General features: G+C 31.3%; 1 protein-coding gene across 4 annotated transcripts in view; it reads right to left on the bottom strand.

Annotated features, from left to right (window-relative positions):
- Window positions 1-7,016: 7,016 nt before the first annotated feature.
- LOC143067760 (monocarboxylate transporter 5-like) overlaps window positions 7,017-16,609 on the bottom strand; it is a 30,788-nt gene continuing 21,195 nt past the window's right edge. For all 4 annotated transcript variants that reach the window (XM_076241260.1, XM_076241261.1, XM_076241263.1 and 1 more), the window contains exons 5-6: window positions 15,251-15,376; window positions 7,017-14,209 (exon numbers count right to left, since the gene is read on the bottom strand). In XM_076241260.1, coding sequence (XP_076097375.1) covers window positions 13,992-14,209; window positions 15,251-15,376 — 344 coding nt within the window. In that variant the 3' untranslated portion in view covers window positions 7,017-13,991. The remainder of the gene's footprint in view (window positions 14,210-15,250; window positions 15,377-16,609) is intronic.

Here is a 16,609-nt window from a genome sequence, read left to right on the forward strand (position 1 = left end):
CCAGGTTTATCCTCATACATTTCGTCTGAAGTAATAAGTACGAAAGTTTTACACTTTTGAATATTTTCAGTGATATTCTCCTCTGACATTTTTCCTGGACAGTCATCTTTACAAGGAATATAAGCTGATACATTGTTACTTTTGAGAAATGGATATAGAAGTTTTATAACAAATTGAAGCACAAACTTGTTGTTTTCATCAAAGGAAATGTAAACATCGTGTTCCCATCTCTTGTTGCGTTTTCGATTATATTTACGCTTTAATATGATTAACTCGAATCGAAAACAATAAAGGATACCAAATAAGGAAATAAATAATGGGAATGTTAGCAATGAAAATAGGAAATGATTGGTGCTACTAGTATATGGTTCACAATTTCCTATCTCCAATGCCCCATTTTCAAATACAGTATTGTTGAAATTACTGCAAAACAAAGGGAATTCCTCAGAAGCGGAATTGTATATTCTCCAGTCTCCAATCCAAATGTTATCACAATTACATGGAATCCCTCTCCTGCCAAATCTAAAAATATCAGGATGTAAAAACTGAACTGATTCGGGTAATGTCTCCAGAGAGTGATTTGGTACGAAAATATGAGATGCATGATTTAGTCTGTTTACATTTTCATCTATAACTGCTATCGGATTTTCAGAGAGATTCAAAATTTTAACACGAGAAAAATAATCTTTTGTTTTTAAAGTAGATATCTTATTATTACTCATATCCATTTCAACGTCAAAACTCGATTCTGGAATCACGTCTGGAAAGTCGGTGCATGACTGGTTGGAACAATCTATTAGTAATCGACGCCTATTTGGCTGCGAGATACAACGACATTCACAGTTTGGTCTGCTATGACAGGAATCTGACAATTCACAAACGACAAGATCTCGCAATGTCTCATTTCTTAGAATTTCATCGAATGACTTATTTGCTAATACTTTTGGTTCATGACAATATACATGTCCATTTGATCTAGCATAAAAACGATAGAAATCAAATCCGTGTAAATTCATCATGTCAAAAACAGTACAATCGCACTTAAATGAGGTTCCAGTAATTTTGTAAAAACCACACGGTACATAATGTTTTAACTGTAATGCGCTTGTTTCCTCTAAGCCAATCATTTTAAGTGCCGACAAGGGGTGTTGAGAAATAGATGGTACATTGGATATGTCAAGGCTGCCACAAGAATTTGAGATGTTTTCGTGTATTTTCATACTCATTTCGTTCGTGAAATCCAGAGCATGAATATTGTCAGCATAACTATTGTAACATATTGTTTTATTTGGAATCACAATATTGGATAAATCTACTGTCTTAAACATATTACCTTCCATCACCAGTTCAGATATATAGACGTCGTTTGCACCAAGCAAATTATTATCTGTTTTAATTATCAGATTGTACGATAGGTCAACTTTTCTTAAGTTTGATAATCCCCGGAATGTTTGATTGGATACGAACGAAATTCTATTTCGTTTCAAGACTAATGTATCCAAACTAGAGAAACATGATAAATTACCTATTTCGGAAAATAAATTGCCGGTAAAGTCAATTGTGACTATCCGAAAGTCGCATGCATTTTTTGGATATCTGCGTAGAATACCGTCTACATATGTAACCCAAAAATACCTCGAAGCAATTTCATTTGAATTTGAACTATTGTTTTTATGAATGTTAAGTAAAAAGGAATCTTTTCCTTGTAAATCCTTCAATTCTATTGACAGTCCACTATAGGAAATGTTTGGAAATACCAATGGAAGTTCCCAGTCTGATTTTCCTTTACAAGAGCAACAGAAGTTCGCATCATATTCATTATTTCTCCTTGAACATCCGTCCGGACACCATAACGTTTTCTGGCCATGAGTTGACCACGGTATGTAAAGGTCGCAAGCCATTTCCAAAAACAAAAGAGTGAATCCAACTAGGAAAATGATATTCCTATGACCTGATACAACATTCACAATTAAACCCTGAAAAGAGATATTGTGTCAGTTCACATTCTATATTTCAGAACATTTTAAAATATATTGAAAAAAAGTAAAATCACAAAAAAAATGAATTTACAGGAAAATCAATTCGGAAAGTCCATAATCACATGGCAAAATCAAATAACAAAACGCATCAAAAACGAATGGACAAAAACTGTCATATTCCTGACTTGGTACAGGCATTTTCAAATGTAGAAAATGGTGGATTAAACCTGGTTTTATAGCGCTAACCCTCTCACTTTGATGACAGTCTCATTAAATTCCGTTATATTTACATTGATGTGTTAACTAAACAGACACAATAAATAAAATAGTAGAATATGGGTACATCAGTCATCATCGTATAACAATTTTAAACTACAGATAAAAGCCATAACTAAATTACCATGATGTTTAATTTGTTACTTCTTTCTCAAATGCAACATCAATGATAAGCTATTATCTATGTTTGTTTCATAGCAGTTGGAGCAAGAAAAGAATTGTTATAAAGTTTTAAAATTTATTTTAATGTTAAAAACCCTTAAATTTTAGACTTGGAAAACGATTATAGTCATTCATTTGAAGAGCTCATTTATCACATACTGTCCTCGTTTTAAAGAAGTTTAGATTACATTCGTTGCAATGAAATACTGGAACCATAATTTCAAAGTCGAATTGAAATCAACCATAAATCTTATTTGAAGAAATAAGGAGAGAAAAGTACATAAAGAACAATCAAAATTCATAAATGGAAGAAAAAATAAACAACACCTGAGAAAGAAATGAAAACCAAACACAAAAAAACAGCATTTAAGAAAACACTACATAAAGACTGAGCAACACAAATCCAACAAAAACTCGAGAGTGATCTCAGATGCACCACAGACTTAACTGTGTGTGAAAGAGGGAGGATACCAAAGGGACAGTCAAACTCATAAATCTAAATCAAACTGACAACGCCATGGCTAAAAATGAAAAAGACAAACAGAAAAACAGAAAAACAATAGTACACATGACACAACATAGAAAACTAAAGAGTAAACAACACGAACCCCACCAAAAACTAGGGGTGATCTCAGGTGCTCCGGAAGGGTAAGCAGATCCTGCTCCACATGTGGCACCCGTCGTGTTGCTTATGTGATTACAAATCCGGTAAATAGTCTAATTCGGTAGGTCACATTCATGAAAGGGAAGGGGATTGTAGTTACGACGTAAAGAACATATCCGATATCATTTGTGAAACGGTTATTCCATAACGGTCAATCAACTCGTGATGGCGTCCGTAAAATTGACGAAGGGATGATTTCAACTTCACCATTTGGAACTCTTGGTTTAATAGCTTCCTTGTGAGGTGTCCGATATTCAAAATCGATTTGATACCATAGATGAAAATAAATGATTTCGAGTCATTTTATTGTCATAATCCCAACTTATCTATTTTTGATTGTGACATTTGAACTTGGTGTACATTCGCATGGCGGGTGTTGCATGAATATCCATAGGCACTCATTCTGTCCTTTTCTGTGTATGGCCTGGATTTATATATTTTCTAAATGGATTGATAAGATTTCAACATCACTACTGTTGCCTCTCATTTGCAAATGATTCAATGATACAAGTTAAAAAAACTATTGACTCGACTTAATTCATAAAATGATTTTTTAATAAAATCCCTGTCTTGAAGTGAATTTGAACGCTACATCAAAGTTAGAAATAAGATTCAACAACGCCACAGCCGAACATCTTCACCAACTAAGGTAAAAAGATATACCGGAAAGAATTTTGGTAATTGATGAAAGAATTAGTTTTCCTGAAATTTTAAAATTTTATGAACGTAACATCGCAAGAAAAACTTACCATTATGTAAGAAGCTTGTTTGTTGTCGATACTGCGCTATTCATCAACAAAGTCTATTAACCAACCTTCCTTTTACACACTTTAGTTTGAATATATTAAATCGAAAACGTTTACAGGTTTTATAAAATAACATGACGGTGAGAATCAAATATGAACAAACAGAATTAAAGGAAATTCATTTTATTAGACTTTTTATCAAAAGCAGTTGGACAATTAAATGTTAAATGGAGCAGAATTTAGGAAGTTTGATGAGGAAGTTTTCTTTTTAGTAGTTTTCTCAGTTGGTTGATTCAATACATCAACATGGTTTAAAATATTTAAACATCAGAAAAATGCCAAGCCCATTGAATAGTATACTTTTAATTCAAATCTGAATTAAAATGCACCTCCTTTGTCAAAGCTTAAACTACCTTACCTTGTAAGTAATGTTTTTGTCTGGTTGTGATCTTCTTCGATTGTTCTATTTGTCAGAATATCTCCCTCGTCATTGAAAATATTTCCTAAAATATTTGCCCTGGTGTCCTTAATGGGAATTGAATATTTTTTCATTTTATTTTGATGTCTTCGATATATTCTTCAATTTCTCAAATCGCATCAATATGATGTTGTGATGTCTATCCCAAAGTAAAAAAGACCAATAGACCTCTGACTATCTTCTTCTCTTTTAATTAAATTTCTGTGATTGTTATCTTCAATACATAACTGATGTACCGTCCATTCTTGTATAGTTATCAAATTGATAACTTAGTGTTTGGGTTATTAGTGAATAATCAAACGCACTTTCCTGCTCTGAACTCTACTTCAACCTCCTCGTAGGTGAACAGGGATATAGAATGACGGAACTGACTTCTCTATATACACTTTGTATTTTATATTTTTGTATCAAAATCGACCGATATTAGATTGTAAATCATCTTTTCGGTAAGCTTTTATGTACAAGTCAAGATATGTTTGTTCTATCAAAAACTGGTGCTTTAAGAGTGTATGTAAGGGCATTCTATTTGTGAAGCCCAGAGATTATCAGCAATATGTCCGTTTTGTCGACGTCTTTACTTTTGGTAAGTGAATACTAACTGAGACTAAAGTAATCTCATTTACAAGTTGTTTTTCAATATTTTGAATTGTAAAGATGAAAGACTTGATAATGTACGTCTGATAAATTTCACACTTTTAAGATCTTTTAATTGAAACATAGTCCCAATTAAGATTGCACGTGATGATATTTCTAAGTATACAATCAAGAACAGCAAACCATGGTGAAACTTCTGTTTGTTGTTTGATACAAATAGCATTATTGACAAAGCCTATGATTTTTATAGTCCGTGCACATTTATACACAGAAATCAATAGTATTTCAAAGCTCCAAAATCAAATAAATCAAACAAAAATGTTTGTCTTCTCTAACCCAACTTCCTCATACAGGTATGGAGTGCAAATGTTTGTCAGATGAGGATTGTACCAGTTACATATATCATTGCATTGGTATACATTTGTATAACTACCATTGTCACTAATGGTTAATTATTACTCTAAGAAAGTTCTATCCATGTAGTTGATATTCTGGAAGTGGCAAATTAACATTGCAATAGCCTTAGACAAAGTTTACTTTTAAAAAGATGATTTTATTTGTTTTAATTTTCCATTTCAGGTTTTTTTAGATGTACTTGGCATATTTTAGGTCCCAAGTGTGCTTGATCAGTGTTTTTTCTCTCGGAAAGACATGATATAAGCACTGACATTAGTACATTTGTGTAGTATCAGTTGATGAATGTCTTCCAGAACACGAAAATATTTGTTTGATTTTCTTAATTATTTTTCTTTAGCTTAGGTACTCTTATTTGACTTTGACCACTTCAATACCTATTTTATTTTCTAGGATTGATTTCAAGGCTTAGTTCATATTAAAAACAAATCATTTAGTGTTCATTGGAATCACTGAGAAAAAAATCTTCAAGTTAATGATATTCAGAAATTGAGGAACTTTTATGTAATAAATTACAATTAGCAAATCCATTCTTTCTTCTTTTTTTTTTATATCAGAGTGGTAAAGAAAGATCATACTGGATGTTAAAATAACATGATAAACAGTCTTGTTCATTTTCATATCTATAAATGACTAATTGATAGATGAATGGTGATTTGACATTCAAAAGATTTTTCTCCCCTTGCAGTCCATTTTGTTGATGTGTTACATGTTTGTTTCTCATTCATTTTTAGTTTAGTTTTCTCGTTTGAATTGTTTTACATTTGTCATTTCGGGGCCTTTTATAGATGACTATGTGGTTTGGGCTTTGCTCATTGTTGAAGGCCGTCAGTGAACTATAGTTGTAAATTTCTGTGTCATTTGGTCTCTGGTGGATTTAAGTGCCAATATTTAAGCTGTGGTGAAAACAGGACAAATCGAAACCATCTCAGATTTACATGAATTTAAGTTCCAAATGCATATTGGTGCACAAACATTACATTTGTTTGCTTTTCCTGTTCTGGTATTCCAAGATATAATATGGTTGCTAAGCACTAGATATTTCCAATTAATGGGAGCTATCTCTGTAATTTACTATTATTCTAACCAAAAGTCATCTGCAGATTTCTTCAATTACCAGACATACAGAAACGAAAGACATACCATTTCCTACTTGGGTAAAGGGTTTCAAAACTTCAAGATAAGATGTTTTTTTATGCCATTTATTTTAAAATTCTTCTGTTAGGCAATTTTAAATTGCCTAATTCTTACAATGGTCAAGCGTTTGAAATAACATGCAGAAAGTCCTTCAAAATCTTTGTTAAATGACCAGAAACATTGTGTTGAAAACATATGTTCCTTTGTTCTATCTTAATGTTTCTGTCATTTTGAGAATTTGGTGCTGGAGGCAGATATTTAATAGTTAGTTCAATTATTTTGCAATTGTTTAGGTGCATGGAAATTTATAGCTCAGCATATAATAGACACCTGTGTATTGTATAAGACAGTGTTTTTTTTATCTCTAGTCGTCTGCATGTTTAAGCACCAATATGTTGCTGTTTCATTGACATATATGCCATGTTTCCTTTTAATCCCAATTATAGAGGAGACAAACATACAAAACAAATGTTTGGGCTTGTGCAAATGAACAGTTAAAAAGGAAAATGCATTCTCATATTTCCATGTGTCAATAATTTAGCTTAAGCTATGAAAAACAATAAATATTATCTACATATCTTTTTAATACAATAACTTTTTGTATCAAACAATTTTTTAATAAAATTGTACACATTTAATATCATTATAATACCAGAATAATCATTTCTGTAAAATTAGTTTGATTTTAATGAGTTATTGTAGAAAGAATTGTTTGTACATACCAGTAAATCATCAATATATCATCTAAAGAAATATTCACAGAACTTTCATATTACATGTGTGTGATACTCTATTGAATATAAATATTTTGCATATATATCTAGTCAAGAAAAATATTTACATTCTTAATCACCAATTAATGGAGAATTTCACTTTCATAACAATTTAAATTGGTACTAAATTGAACACCTACATTCAAACATGGACTTGATTTCGTTACAGTAAATTTTCATCTGTACTCAAAATCTAATACTGTCACAAATAAATTGTACTTAATAACTGTTTCAATTTTTTATCAATTTAAATCATAATAAAATATAATAAACCAAGACTATAGGTCCCAATAACACTATATTCCTTTGTTGATTTTTGTATTTTAAATTTAGTAGAAATTGGTCCTTTACAAAAGTTGACCAAAATGTTGTCATATTTTAATTTGATATCAAACTAGATTTGAAAGAGGTTTTCAAAGGATATCATTTCAGCCGGATTTGATTTAGTTTGTCAGAGAACTAGAGGCTCTAAAGAGCCTGTGTCGCTCACCTTGGTCTATGTGCATATTAAACAAAGGACACAAATGGATTCATGACAAAATTGTATTTTGGTGATGGTGATGTGTTTGAAGTTCTTTCTTTACTGAACGATTTTGCTTCTTACAATTATATCTATAATGAACTTTGCCCATTAGTAACAGAGAACTATATTTGGTAAAAATTTACATAAATTTACCAAATTAATGAAAATTGTTAAAAATTGACTATAAAGGGCAATAACTCCTTAAGGGGTCAACTGACCATTTTGGTCATGTTGACTTATTTGTAGATCTTACTTTGCTGAACATTATTGCTGTTTACAGTTTATCTCTATCTATAATAATATTCAAGATAATAACCAAAAACAGCAAAATTTCCTCAAAATTACCAATTCAGGGGCAGCAACCCAACAACCGATTGACCGATTCATCTGAAAATTTCAGGGCAGATAGATCTTGACCTGATAAACATTTTTATCCCATGTCAGATTTCCTCAAAATGCTTTGGTTTTTGAGTTATAAGCCAAAAACTGCATTTTACCCCTTTGTTCTAATTTTAGCCATGGCGGCCATCTTGGTTGGTTGACCAGGTCATGCCACACATTTTTTAAACTAGATACCCCAAAGATGATTGTGGCCAAGTTTGGATTAATTTGGCCCAGTAGTTTCAGAGGAGAAGATTTTTGTAAAAGATTACTTTAATTAACGAAAAATGGTTAAAAATTGACTATAAAGGGCAATAACTCCTAAACGGGTCAACTGACCATTTTGGTCATGTTGACTTATTTGTAGATCTTACTTTGCTGAACATTATTGCTGTTTACAGTTTATCTCTATCTATAATAATATTCAAGATAATAACCAAAAACAGCAAAATTTCCTCAAAATTACCAATTCAGGGGCAGCAACCCAACAACCGATTGACCGATTCATCTGAAAATTTCAGGGCAGATAGATCTTGACCTGATAAACATTTTTACCCCTGTCAGATTTGCTCTAAATGCTTTGGTTTTTGAGTTATAAGCCAAAAACTGCATTTTACCCCTATGTTCTATTTTTAGCCGTGGGGGCCATCTTGGTTGGTTGACCGGGTCACGCCACACATTTTTTAAACTAGATACCCCAATGATGATTGTGGCCAAGTTTGGTTTGATTTGGCCCAGTAGTTTCAGAGGAGAAGATTTTTGTAAAAGTTAACGATGACGGACGACGGACGACAACGGACGACGACGGACGACGACGACGGACGCCGGACGCAAAGTGATGGGAATAGCTCACTTGGCCCTTCGGGCCAGGTGAGCTAAAAAGATGGAATCTGCAATAATTAAAAACAGAACTGAATATGATACGAAGTGGAATCATTAATTATGTATAATTTCACCTGAAATGCATTAAATAAGGCAAACTGGGAGCCAATCATTACTTTTGTTATACTTGAAAGTAGCTAACCTTGTTTATACAAAGCAGAAAAATTTGAAAATTTCAAGTCTCCAATCAGATTAATGATAGATGGACATGCCCAGTGAAGGCAATAGCTTATGTGGCCCTATGATTCAGATAACTTAACATTCAAATAAGATAAACAATAACTTTCTAAATGCATATGTATAACAAATGTGACAGGTTATGAAATTGATCTACTACAGAAAATGTGTGTGTATAATTTTAAAAAATAAAATAAATAAATATAATAAAAGTTGTAAAGCTATTATACAAATTATTGCACAAACTATCAGCTAAAATATTGCATTTCAATGGAAGATAATAATATTGAAATAAAACACACAGAACAATTTTTAAAGTGGACATCAACAACCAATAATCTACATGTTGTAAAAGTAATATTAGTTTTTCAACAATTGCCAGTATTTAATGTCCAAGATTCACTGTATATGTTACTATTATAATGCATTTGCATACAATTTAAAAATCTTTTGGAGAGATCACAAAACAGCTCAAATGGGCAAACAGTGAATGTTATTATACTGAATAGTTGTTCTGAAGCTCAATCAATATCACACTTTTTCCTATTTAGATAGCCACCATATGCAAGATTCTTTTAAGACATTATGAACGCTCTTGACTCTCACCTGTGTACAAATATGATTTATAGAAAAAACATATTTTTCTTCAATAAAATGTATCTTCCAAATGATCCAAAAAATTTAATTTTAAAAAAGAATACAAAATAAAACACATATCATTAACTTGACATGATTATTCAGCTGTAAAATCTTCTAAACATTAAAAATAAATTGATGAAAGATTACATGTTTTCTTAGAATAACAAGTTCTAAAACTTGTGTTTTGTCTTTAACAAGAGTGCACACACTGAAATGTCTCGCCTTCTTTACTAATCATTGATATTATGTTGATACTCCTAAATATAAAGCTTTATTACGACTGTCACATAAACTTAACATGAACCATGAAAATGAGGTCAAGGTCAGTTGAACCATTTGCCACGCAGACATGTACAGCTAACAATGCTTCCATACAACAAATATAGTTGACCTATTGCTTATAGTTTAAGAAAATAGACCAAAACACAAAAACTTAACACTGAGCAATGAACCGTGACAACCAGGTCAAGGTCAAATAAAACCTGCATGACTGACATATAGATCATAAAATATTTCCATACACCAAATATAGTTGACCTATGACATATAGTATTAGATATAAAAAGACCAAAACTCAAAAACTTTACTTTAACCACTGAACCATGAAAATGAGGTCAAGGTCAGATGACATCTACCCGCTAGACATGTACACCTTACAATCATTCCATACAACAAATATAGTAAACCTATTGCATAAAGTATGAGAAAAACAGACCAAAACACAAAAACTTAACTATAACCACTGAACCATGAAAATGAGGTCAAGTTCAGATGACATCTGCCCGCTAGACATGTACACCTTACAATCATTCCATACAACAAATATAGTAAACCTATTGCATAAAGTATGAGAAAAACAGACCAAAACACAAAAACTTAACTATAACCACTGAACCATGAAAATGAGGTCAAGTTCAGATGACATCTGCCCGCTAGACATGTACACCTTACAATCATTCCATACAACAAATATAGTAAACCTATTGCATATAGTATGAGAAAAACAGACCAAAACACAAAAACTTAACTATAACCACTGAACCATGAAAATGAGGTCAAGGTCAGATGACACCTGCCAGTTGGACATGTACACCTTACAGTCCTTCCATACACTGAATATACTAGCCCTATTGCTTATAGTATCTGAGATATGGACTTGACCACCAAAACTTAACCTTGTTCACTGATCCATGAAATGAGGTCGAGGTCAAGTGAAAACTGTCTGACAGACATGAGGACCTTGCAAGGTACGCACATATCAAATATAGTTATCATATTACTTATAATAAGAGAGAATTCAACATTACAAAAAATTTGAACTTTTTTTTCAAGTGGTCACTGAACCATGAAAATGAGGTCAAGGACATTGGACATGTGACTGACGGAAACTTTGTAACATGAGGCATCTATATACAAAGTATGAAGCATCCAGGTCTTCCACCTTCTAAAATATAAAGCTTTTAAGAAGTTAGCTAACGCCGCCGCCGTAGCCGCCGCCGCCGCCGGATCACTATCCCTATGTCGAGCTTTCTGCAACAAAAGTTGCAGGCTCGACAATAAAACTACTCATCAAACTTATATTTCTACAAAATAATCAAGTAAAACATACAAAACAGTGATCAAATAAACAACAATTGAATGAAAAAATAACAAACACTATAACAGCTTTGGGGTATAGAAATCCCAAGATTATTCCAATATTCATATAAATACATGAGGTGGTTAGGACTTATACCTTGCATTGTATTAGGGTCAATTTCCTCCTTTCATCTACCAGTACAACCTCAACCTAGCCTTAAAATTCTATATAGTCATTCAAACATGGTATTTTTGTAACTACAGTTAACATCAAACAGAGAAGTTGTTAATTACATTTTAGCAAAAATTTTAATGTGGTACCCAATTCCCATCCTTCTACAAGAGGTGAACAGATATGCCTCCCTTTGTTGAATCAAATTAGTCAAAAACTGATTTTAAAGCAAGGGAGGTTACTCTTTTTCATTTTACTAAATTATTGAAGATACACAATTTTATGATGTCACATTTTTTATACCCTAATTGGATTGAACAATTGGTATCCAACGAATAATCCACAGTATTTTACAATGTTTGGTAATGGAACTACAACTTGGATATATGAAGGTCAAAAGGAGTTATTAATACAAATCAACATGTTTATAAAAATTGTTTCTAGAAAATATACATATTTATATTAATATAATTAATATAATCATATATATATATATAAACAAAATGGGGAAAAAAATATATATCTTTGATTGTCTCCTTTACCTGCAAAAACCATTGAGAGGTTATATATTTTGTAGACTTTTTCAATTAAAGAAAAACTTTTTCACAGCTAAATATTCACACATATATATGATAAACTTCTAAATTAAGTATAGAAACTAAATCATAGACCTAAAAAAAATAATAAAATCATCATGTGTCTTGTCTTACAAAAATGTTGTTTTATTTTGTACAAGTATGACAAAAAGAAATTTTTTTAAAAATATATCAGAGAATGTATTTTTATGAATTCTAAGATAGTGTTATATTTTTAAACATAATTCCATTGTAGTAATAACTAGATTGTCAAAGAGTTTTTTTAAGAGATTTTTCCAATTTTGTTTTTTTTTTAAACAGGGCATCGTTTCCTCACATATAATTTAAAGTTAAGTACAATCAAAATTCTGTTTTCCAACAAAATAATACATAAAAATCTCAGAAATTTTACACAGATTCACTCATTTTTAAACAAAGAAACTGTACATACATTGCTATACTGAATCAATTATTTGATAATTTAATGATATTGAAACAAGAAAATATTATCATTGCCTGTTTTTGAGGAAATTATTATCATTGCCTGTTTTTTGCATAACATGAGAAATTCAAACCAAGTCACCAAGTCTAGATATCCTGTGATGGGATAAGGCTGGCTAGTAATTATAATACATAACTAGAGGCTCTAAAGAGCCTGTGTCGCTCACCTTGGTCTATGTGAATATTAAATAAAGGAAGCAGATGGATTCATGACAAAATTGTGTTTTGGTGATGGTGATGTGTTTGCACATCTTACTTAACTAAACATTCTTGCTGCTTACAATTATCTCTATCTATAATGAACTTGGCCCAGTAGTTTCAGTGGAAAATGTAAGTAAACATTTACAAATTTTATGAAAATTGTTAAAAATTTACTATAAAGGACAATAACTCCTTAGAAGGTCAATTGACCATCATGTTGACTTATTTGTAAATCTTACTTTGCTGAACATTATTGCTGATTACAGTTTATCTCTATCTATAATAATATTCAAGATGATAACCAAAAACAGCAAAATTTCCTTAAAATTATCAATTCAGGGGCAGCAACCCGACAACAGGTTGTCGATTCATCTAAAAATTGTAGGGCCAGGTGAGCTAAAAATGATAACACGAATCACAAAAAATACTGGACAGTACAACAGACCATATCAACCAACTAACATCTGATTCCCTAAAAATAATATAGACACTCAAACAAAGACAAAACATAACAAACAACACATATAGTACCTTTCACTGTAATACAAGAACTGTTCATATAAAATAATAATTAGTGGACACAGAAGGCAATATAGTTTATAACATTTTTGTTAATGACCAACCAAACACAGTCTTATAACTACTTCTTTTGTTGTGTGAAACATAAAAGTAAATCAATACTAAACTGCTAAAAAATCACTTTCCCAAATTAATTTTATCTTTTATTATCTTGTTCTTTGATGTAGCTATAAATGTTTTTCAATCAAATTCCTATTTTGTTAGTTTTTGGGGTAGTGACAAGCTTCTATTACAATTTATTCTCCGAACAATCATTGTTTATAAAAGTAAACCCTATTTCTACGTGGCACTGACCATGTTTAGTAGTACAAACATATAATTTTTTTTATAACCTATATAATAGATAGTTTGCCTAAGATCTGTATTCAATCATATGAACCAACTTTATTAACATAACAAATATATATATATGATATAATTAAGTGTACTATGTACATATATTTGATATAAATCATTAACATTTCGTTGTGAAATTGATGATCACAAAAATAATTCTAATCTTGTGCAATTATTTTGTTACACTAATTCATATTCAAATGAGACATCTATCACAATTTTCTTCAAGTCTGCTTTATCTCTGACATTTCTACTTCTTTCAATTCATTGTTTGAAGTATCTGGATTGTCAACAACAAACTCTGTGTTTCTTGAATATGACTTCCGTCCAGTACATTTCTGTATTACAGGAATGATGTATAGTACAGCACCACTAAAAGCTACCACAGTCCCAGCCACATAAAATGATATATCATAACTTCCTGTTGCATCATACAACCAGCCTGTAAAGTAACAGACAAACTTACTTAAAAGTAAAATCAAAGAGCAATATAATGGTAGTTAATAGTAAATACATCAGCTTTCACAAGATAACTCTTTTCTACATATTTTTTTTGCAAAATTTCTATACAGCTTTTTATAATTTTTATAAGAGCTCTTTGAATAATTACTTGTAATAATGCTGTTGCAATGTAAAAAGGTGAGTACTGGCATTTCTTTGTTTCCAATTTAGTATAGTAATTTAGAATTAAAAAGTCTTCCTTTCTTTTGATTCTTCAAATGACAACCAACAGAACTGACCATTTAAAACAACATACAGATAAACTGAGCTTAAAAACGTGCCTTTAAGTGCTAATTGCTTCAAGAAATTCAATATAGTATAATATAGTAGACAAACTGGTTTAAAAATAAGATTTACAGGTATACAGAATGAACTGTAAGCATGGAATGTAGTTAACAATGATTTCACCTAGATCATTAAAATAAGGTCAAGGTCATTTGTTACCTGCCTGACTGACATTTTCAACATACAATCATTCCATACACCACATATAATATACAATGTATATATAGTTGACCTTCTTCTTATAATATTTGTGAGACAGCAGACCTAGTCATATAACTTTAACATTGATCACTGATCCATGAAATTAGGTCCAGTTCAAGTGATCCATGTCTAACAGACATGAAGACTTGCAAAGAACCAAAATATACCAAATAAAGTGATATTGTCATGTATTTGATATCTGCTAGCATGAAAGCAAGATCATTTAATGGCAAACAAATAGCTGTTGATTTACTTGCTACCAATTAGTAGCTATACCAGAAACTTTTTGTAAGCTGATAATTCCCTGTTGATATGAAGTGGTGTTTAGTTTGGTTACATAGTTCACAATATGAATCAAGAAAAAAACTGTTCTTTCAAAGAAAAAGGAAAAATTTTCCTATTTGTCTAAGACTGGTTCAGTATAAGGGTAACCATTTGTTATGAAAACACTATTTTTTTCTCTTCAGGTTCATGTACGATTTACATATTACAATACCTGCAATTGGTGGGCCAATCAGAGTAGCCACTCCCTGAAACATTAGAAGTAAACCAAAAGCATTGGTCAGTTTATCTATCCCTAACAAGTCCACCAATACAACAGATGTAAGTCCTACATATACACCTGAAAAAAAAATGGAGATAAATATATACATGTATATATGTTATTATGTCATATAAATGTTGGTAAAAAACTTTTTTTTTATGTTGGATGACACTTATTTAAAATTGTGGTACTTATTTCAATGCATACATGTCAAATGTTCATTGGTACTCTTACAGAAGTGCAAACATGCTGAAATGATTTTATGTTTATATTATAGTCCTTAATATAAAGCTTTACTACAACTATCACATAAACTGAACATGATCAAAGAAAATGAGGTTATGCATGGTCAGATAAACCAAACTGTAAATACATGTTCACTTTACAATCATTCTATACACCAAATATGGTTTTAATATGGTTGACCTATTATACTTTTAAGAAACAAATTTAACCAGGAAAACTGAGCATTGATCAATAAACCATGAAAATTAGGTCAGGGTCAGATGACATCTGCAAGTTAGGCAGGTGCACCTTACAATCATTCCATACACCAAATATAGTAGACCGATTGCTTACAGTATCTCAGATATGGACTTGACCAAGAAAACTTAACCTTGTTCACAGATTCATGAAATGAGGTAGAGGTCAATTGAAAACTATCTGATGGGCATGACAAACTTGCAAGATACGCACATACCAAATATAGTTATCCTATTACTCATTCTATGAGTGAAATTTATAAAACTAATAATCTGAACTTTTTTTCAAGTAGACACTGAACCATGAAAATGAGGTCATTGGCTACATCCCCATTTTTTGTTTAATTCTCCATTAAATTAAACAATGCCTTCACCACTGATGCCCAAACCATAAATATTTTTCAAGTCACAGCATGAACTTGTGATGTATGTCATCTACATTTGTGCAGATATAATCACTTTTTTTCTATGAAAACAATAATATCTGACTCCTGACAATGTGTGAAATAGCAAGGGAGGGATTCATGATCAGAAGTAAATGTTAAATGCCAATATTAAGAAAAATTATCTCACACAATTGAATTCAGTCATAAAACATTGACGAATGAAGTACTTAAAATGCTTTAAAATTGCAATAAAACCCAAAATTAATTTTGTTTCCAGAACTATTAGTGTTCTGTATCATTTTATAATCTAAAAATCAATATTTAACTACTTTTCATTATTTAAATATTAGATACACTTTAAGGGCCTTAGCCTGAATGGGTGTATCTAAATTTACACCAATGTCATGAATGCATCATTGTCAATGGAGAATGATAGTTTTCAA

Source organism: Mytilus galloprovincialis, chromosome 3 (assembly GCF_965363235.1).
Source record: "Mytilus galloprovincialis chromosome 3, xbMytGall1.hap1.1, whole genome shotgun sequence".
NCBI lineage: Eukaryota > Metazoa > Mollusca > Bivalvia > Mytilida > Mytilidae > Mytilus > Mytilus galloprovincialis.